The sequence below is a fragment of the Gigantopelta aegis genome, chromosome 11, assembly GCF_016097555.1.
Source record: "Gigantopelta aegis isolate Gae_Host chromosome 11, Gae_host_genome, whole genome shotgun sequence".
Lineage (NCBI taxonomy): Eukaryota > Metazoa > Mollusca > Gastropoda > Neomphalida > Peltospiridae > Gigantopelta > Gigantopelta aegis.
The window spans coordinates 7,368,295-7,376,405 of record NC_054709.1 but is presented as its reverse complement, the minus strand read 5'-3'; the positions used below and the strand labels follow the sequence as shown (position 1 = coordinate 7,376,405).

Below are 8,111 nucleotides of genomic sequence, written 5' to 3'. Positions count from 1 at the left end.
AAACAATCTAGCAATGGCTCCAACCACAGAACAGTCCCTTCATAGGCTGCACTTTCTTCCGTTAATATATTGTGGGAGGTGTTGTAATATATACATAATTCAAACATTGGTAGATGTATTGAGCACAGTATATTTAGCCATATATGTTTACATTGTTGCCTATCGTGTTCTATATGGTATAGTAGAACCTACAAAATTGACCAATGATTGTTAACATTTGTTGCCTATGTTGTTCTATATGTTATAACTATAAAACTGACCAATGATTGTTCGGTCCTCAGCTGTTGGGAGCCGGGAGCCAGTCAGAAAGTGTTAACACTGTTGCCTATGGTGTTCTATATGGTATAGTAAACCTATAAAACTTACCAATGACTGTTTTTCTCTTCTCAGCTATTGGGAACCCGGAGCCAGTCAGATAGTATTAACATTGTTAGTGAGATAGTGTTAACATGTTCGTTAGATAGTGTTAACATTGGTGCCTCTGGTGTTCTATATGGTATAGCAGAACCTATAAAACTGACCAATGATTGTTCTTCTCTTCTCAGCTGTCGGCAGCCCAGAGCCAATCAGATCCTGCGCGGGGAGATGGAACAAGACGCCAAGAAAGGCGTCATCATCAAGTTTGACGTCTTCAAGTTTGTCGACACAAACATCATAGAGTTCGAGTGCAAAGTCAGAGTCTGCAAATCAACGGACACACGATGCGACCCGGTCAGTAGACTAGCTATAGCTTATATTTATATTTAATGTAGGATTTTGTAATGGAAGGAATGAAGGAAATGTTTTATTTAACGACGCACTCAACACATTTTATTTACGGATATATGGCGTCGGACATATGGTTAAGGACCACACAGATATTGAGAGAGGAAACCCGCTGTCACCACTTCATGGGCTACACTTTTCGATTAGCAGCAAGAGACCTTTTATATGCACCATCTTTCAGACAGAATAGTACATACCACGGACTTTGTCACACCAGTTGTAGAGCACTGTCTGGAACGAAAAATAGCCCAATGGGCCCACCGACAGGGATCGAATCAAAGGTCGTGGTGTGTGCTATCCTGTTTATGGGATGGTGCATATTAATGGAAAAAAAAATGTAGCGGGTTTCCTATCTATGACTGTATCAAAATGACTATGTGCTTCACATCCATTAGCCGATGATAATTTAATCAATGTGCTACAGTGGTGTCGTTAAACAAAACAACTAACAAACCAACTCATTACATCACTCCATCGATTGACCGTCGGTGGGCCTTTGGCTGTTTCTCGTTCCAACCAGTGCACCACAACTGGTATACCAAATGCCGTGGTATGTACTACCCTGTCTGTGGGATGGTGCATATAAAAGATCCCTTGCTGCTAATCGAAAAGAGTAGTCCATGAAATTGGCGACAGTGGGTTTCCTCTCTCAATATCTGTGTAGTCCTTAAAGGGACATTCCTGAGTTTGCTGCAATGTTTAAGATGTTATCGACTAACAGAGATTTTTTAACGATTGTAATTAAGTATCAAATATATTTTTCTGCATAAAATATTAGTGGCTGTATATTAAACATGTTTCTAATCGTTCTAATATTTGTATTGGGTTAAATTTCGTTTTCTTTCCTAAAATACATTTTTTTCGTACGTACGAAATTATTTGAAGACGAAATCCAGTTTGGGCTTCTTACAAATATTAAGACGACCAGAAACACATTGAATATACAGACACTGATATTCTAAACAAGAAAATATATTTAATATGTAAGTTTAATCGTAGAAATATTTTATTAGTTGGAAACATCTTACAATGCAGCAAACTCAGGAATGTCCCTTTAACCATATATCCGACGCCATATAACCGTAAATAAAATGTGTTGACTGCGTCGTTGAATAAAAACATTTCATTTCCATCGATTGACACCATCGCGTCACCAACTGGTCGATGGAGCACTGGGATGTTTGGTTCAACCAGTACAACATACGAAGTGTTATTTATTTATTATTATTATTTTTTTAAATATATTATTATTTTTTTTTTTTTACAGAAAACCTGTAACGGAGAACTCAATGGATTAGGCAGGCGCAAGCGCGAGACGCCATCTGGCAAAAAAGATCACGTGGTTGTTAAAGATAGCCTCTACGTCACCGACGTCATGCGCAGCTCGTCGACTCAGTCCGGTAAGGCATTTTCTAACCACCATGATAGCGCTACAATACTATTTATAGATGACAGTCATAGTCAAGTAGCATAAAGGGACATTCCCGAGTTTCCTGCATTGTAAGATGTTTCTCTTAAAGGGACATTCCCGAGTTTCCTACATTGTAAGATGTTTCTCTTAAAGGGACATTCCCGAGTTTGCTGCATTGTAAAATGTTTCTCTTAAAGGGACATTCCCGAGTTTCCTGCATTGTAAGATGTTTCCGACTAATAAAATATTTATGCTATTAAACTTTCATGTTAAATATATTTTCTTGTTTCGAATATTAGTGCCTGTATATTCAATGTGTTTCTGGTCGTCTTAATATTTGTAAGAAGCCCAAACTGGATTCTGTCTTCAAATAATTTCGTATCGTACGAAAAAAATATATTTTAGGAAATAAAATGAAATTTAACCTAGTACAAATATTAGAACAATCAGAAACTCGTTTATTATACAGCCACTAATATTTGATGCAGAAAAATATATTTGATATGCAATTACAATCGTTAAAAAGTCTCTGTTAGTCGGTAACATCTTAATAATTGCAGCAAACTCAGGAATGTCCCTTTAAAATAGCAGACCCTAGTTTTAAACCGTCAAAATGGACACCCAGTTTGGTTAAGCTACAGTCCTGCAACACATTTGGATAAAGTTACAACAGAGTGAAACAAGAATCTGCTTCGCTGAAACGGGAAAAAATACCTTTAAAAATAGACTGCAAAACCGTTATTTCTCAGACGCACGTGCGTTTATAAGAATATGATACCAATTAAAGTGTGGTTTGTTTAACAACACCACTAGAACACATTAATTTATTAATCATCTGCTATTAGATGTGAAACATTTGATAATTTTGACATATAGTCATAGAGAGGAAACCCGCTATATTTTTTCCATTAGTAGCAAGGGATCTTTTATATTCACCATCCCATAGACAGGATAACACACACGATGGTTTTTGATATATCACTCTTGGTGCACTGGCTGGAACGAGAAATAGCCCAATGGGCCCACCGACGGGGATTGATCCTAGATCGACAGCGTGTCAAGAGGATGCCTTACCACTGGTTTAAGTCCCGCCCTTAAGAATATGAAAAATGTATTTTGTGGTGTTAGAAACACCAGGATGACCAGAATCACTCGGATGTTCGGAGACAGATAATCTAAACAATAAAATATATAAGTAATATCTGATTTTAAAGGGACATTCCCGAGTTTGCTGCATTGTAAAATGTTTCCGACTAATAAAATATTTCTACGATTAAACTTACATATTAAATATATTTTCTTGTTTAGAATATTAGTGTTTGTATATTGTGTTTCTGGTCGTCTTAATATTTGTAAGAAGCCCAAACTGGATTTTGTTTTCAAATAATTTCGTACGTACGAAAAAATATTGTTTAGGAAATATAATGAAAATTAACCTAGTATAAATATTAGAACGATCAGAAACACATTTAATATACAGCCACTGATATTCTAAACAAGAAAATATATTTAATATGTAAGTTTAATCGTAGAAATATTTTATTAGTCGATAACATCTTAAAACATTACAGCAAACTCAGGAATGTCCCTTTAATGATAAAAAATGGGTCTAATAGTAATAAATAAAAATTAGGGTTAGTCACTTTCAGCTAATAAAGCAAACTTATTCTGCTTTAAAATATTTGTAGTCGAAATTAAGCAATACATTATGATTTCCCCTAATGATTTTTTAAAATCTATTTTATGGTCAAGGTTAGCTCGGTTATCAGTTCTATGATACTATTGCATAAAAAAGTAAAACATAATGTTCGTGTCCATACAGCTGCATTGTTACACACACTCTCACACCGTAAATGTGGGCCTTTCCCGAAATTATCCTTCTTTGAAACCAATAATAAACTGAATACAAAACTCTTACTTGAATTTATACCGAAATTCACCCCTACCTGTCCCAACTATTTTAGCTGTATTATGCATGAACGTACTTAGTAATATTTAGACCCCCCCTAACCCCCCCAAAAAAAAACCCCAACAACAAACAACAACAACAAATAACAACAACAAAAAACAACAACAAAAAAACCCAAGCAAAAACTCTAGCCCCAAAACCCCTTTGCCCCAACAAGAACAAAAACCAAGCAAACAAGCAACAAAACATGACATGAATAATTTTTATTTTTTATTTATATAGACATTTCTCAAAAAAAAAAAAAAAAAAAAAAAAAAAAAGAAGAAGAAGAAAAAAGAAGAAAACATCTTCTGGGAACAAGATGTATCGTAACAAAAGGGTAGACACGTTTTCCTCAATTAAAACCGACATTTTGTATTTCAGTTTCGCCTCCGCGTGCGCACGAATGTCTGCAGATATCTGAGATACTGAGCGTGATCATCATTCTGAGTTCCGCAGTGATCATCCTAATGTGCGCCACCTGTTGTCTCACTCTTGTACTCGTGAGGAGAAAAACTCACCAGAAAACCAAGTCCTCCGCCAGCACGTCGCAAATGGATGTGTCGTCAACGAGTACTTCCGGTAGCTCGGGGCACATGCGCCTTCCTCGAATCAGAGTTTGGTACTGAAGTTAGCGCCATAATATAAAGGATGACGAGCGTTCGCGAACAATTTTCCTGGTTTCAAACATACCGTATTTTATCGCATTCATTTAACTTTGGTCGCAACAAAACCAGTCTAGTGACCGAGTGACCGCGAGCGCTCGACCTCCTAAACGTGCATCTGAATAACAGCTGTTTTATAGATGCTATTCACTATACAGCTACCACTAAAATAGTCCCCGTGAAAGCAAATATCAAGAAGACATTTACAATTCGGGAAATAAGGAGAAAAATAATACACACATTAAAGTATAGTCGCATAGCTAGCATCTCATTTAGTGGGTGTCGTAACAGAACAATGTATTAATTTTCCAGGGCTCTGTTCTACGAACAAATCGTACCTAAAGTTAACTCTAGTGATTTTTTGTTAAGTTTTACGGTTGGCACACGTAGTGGAGAATGTACAAGGAGGTGTAGATTCGTGAGAAGTAATTCACGAGCCCAGTAGGGACGAGTTAATTATTGTTCATGAATCCTTACTTCCGAGTACATTCTCCACCAACTTAATCCATTATTCATTACCCCCTCCCTCACATTACATGACTGCTAAATTAATTTCTATTTTGTTTTTAAATGTAAATGTTGGTTGCAATGACAAATAATATTTTACAAAAATAACCTGAACGATTCGGCCAGGATGGATGGTATTAAGCGCGATGCACGTGCTAAACGTTATCTCTGATTTCCAATTTAGTTTCTGACAATCTTTGCTGTGTTCTGCCAGAATATATTACTATCACTAGTATCGGGTGTATAAGGCTTAAATTGCATGTTTATATGTCCTGGACGAACGAGTGGGCGTAAGTAGACACCTGCGCCCATGACAGGCGTGCGCTACAACAGCTTGCTCTGAATGTGCACGTTAAACACCCTGACCTGACCTGCTTATTTGATGATGCAAATGTTTGGCCTCGTGGGCTAAAGCGTTGCACCTATTTACAAAGTACAAGTTATGTCAGTATCGGGTTCGAATCCCAGACCTGAACGGATACGAAGTTCAAATCGCATTTTTTCACAAGTGTTGATACTTAAAGGCATACTGTCACACATTTAAGGACCTTATTTCTCCAAAAATGAATAATAAATCAAAATTACATTAATTTTCACAGACCAAATCTAGCTATTGCATCACTTTAACTACACCATGATGGAGTGAAATCCATGTCAACCCTCTCAGCAATGTTAGTGTTTGAATTATGGACCATTGCCATAATTCAATTATTTTTACACAATATCCTTAATAAGTGGGGTATGGTGGTTACGTAGATGGTTGAATAAAGTACATTTAGGGACCTTAAAAATATACATATTTTTAAGTAATACTTTGTTAGACCATGTTATAGGTCAATGGTCTGGGACAAAATGCCTTTAAAAAACAGATGTCAATAAAGATAGCACCGTGACTCTTTTAATTTACATCTAATTTACAGTTGTATCAATATTGAAAAATAGCACATACTTTTATTATATTGGATAAACTACCCTATATATATATATATATTCTTAAGGGGAAAGTAATAATTGATTATCCACATGGTTCAATATAACCGAGTTAATAAAAAAACATACGAAGCACACGTGTAATAACAAGTGTTATGATGTAATTTGGGGAAGCGACGTTATAACATGACGTTACTTCTCCAGTCCTAGGTCTCACTACACAGTTCAGTTCCGGGTGAGAGTTCATTCACCACGGTTCACTATAGTTCCTATTTGTGACGCACGTTATGGTTCACATATTCACTTCTAGGAAATAGTGAAGAATTAAAACTATACGTATTTTAATGGTAAGCCATCTGGCGGATTTTGCCCATGTTATTTTAAAATATTGTGCATTGACCTTTTGGGACATGGATGTATAGCGCAAGAGACAGCCGGGGTGAATCGGTTAATGAACCACCTGTTCGGGCCGATACTACAGCCAAATGCGGCCTTTTGGCAAACAAACTGAGACGGAATGTTCTCAATTTTGGAGTGAAAATAAATGCTTATAATTATAATGTATGTTCGCAATAGTGTACGTTGTTAGTGCCAACGAGAACCCGTTCTATTGGCAATCTTCATTTGAAGTTGGGCAATTTAACATGGGTTTCAATGGCAGATGACATCTGAGTAGTGAGACCCTAGCTCTGTGCATGCAAACTATGTCGTCATTTCGCCGTCTCCTAGCTGAGACGACCCTTGTTATTAATAAAAAAAGTAACAATAATAATAAAGAAATTATTTCACTCGCGTGTCAGTCGTATTGATTTTACGAAAGTCTTGCCAAGATTCATGTATTTACGTATGTATGTAGACATATGCAGTGTTGTATATTAATCATTCATTGTCTTCTTTAGAGTTAAAATACTATCGCATACATGGTTATTAATTATTATCATATATTCATCAATGTACTATTCTTATACCATGTTATATATGCATTTGTTATTTATGATAATAATATTTGCATACAATAAAATGAGGTTTGTTTTATGTACAGATAATTTAATAAAAATGTTAATCTGAATGGACTTGTTGTATTGTAGAAAATAATTTACAGACACCCCCCAAAAAAAAAACCCCACACACACCCCAACCCCCCCCAACCCCCCCCCCAAAACAAAACAAACTAAGCAAACAAAAACAACAGCAACAAAGAAATAAAAAACCCAAACAAAAAAAGCGTGTTTTATTTAATGACACCACTAGAGCACATTGATTGATTAATCATCGACTATTGGATATCAAACATAAGATAACTTCGACATACAGTCTTAGAGAGGAAACCTGCTACATTTTTCCATTAGTAGCAAGTGATCTTTTATATGCACCATCCCACAGACAGGACAGCACATACCACGGCCTTTGATATACCAGTCGTGGTACACTGACTGGAACGAAAAATAGCCCAATGGGCCCACTGACGGGGATCGATTCTAAACCGACCACCATCAAGCGAACACTTTACCATTCCTTAGTTTGCTGCAAATTTCAAGATGTTATAGACTAACAGATACATTTTAACGACTGTAATTACATATCAAATATATTCTTCTGCATTAAATATCAGTTGCTTTACATTAAACGTGTTTCTGATCGTTTTAATATTTGTACTAGGTTGAATTTCATTTTATTTCCTAAAATATTTAGTTTTTGTACGTTCAAAATTATTTGAAGACAAAATCCTTTTTGGGCTTCTTACAAATATTAATACGACCAGAAACGCATTGAAAATACAGACACTGATATTCTAAACAAGAAAATATATTCGGGAATGTCCCTTTAACAAAACTTTCTCTCTCTCTCTCTCTCTCTCTCTCTCTCTCTCTCTCTCTCTCTCTCT

The 8,111-nt window shown here is 36.1% G+C and overlaps 1 protein-coding gene across 1 annotated transcript in view; it reads left to right on the top strand.

Annotated features, from left to right (window-relative positions):
• LOC121385563 (EGF-like domain-containing protein 2) overlaps nucleotides 1-4,978 on the top strand; it is a 16,982-nt gene extending 12,004 nt beyond the window's left edge. The window contains exons 9-11 of the mRNA XM_041516286.1: nucleotides 546-711; nucleotides 2,033-2,165; nucleotides 4,509-4,978. Coding sequence (XP_041372220.1) covers nucleotides 546-711; nucleotides 2,033-2,165; nucleotides 4,509-4,753 — 544 coding nt within the window. The 3' untranslated portion in view covers nucleotides 4,754-4,978. The remainder of the gene's footprint in view (nucleotides 1-545; nucleotides 712-2,032; nucleotides 2,166-4,508) is intronic.
• The last annotated feature ends 3,133 nt before the right edge of the window (nucleotides 4,979-8,111 follow it).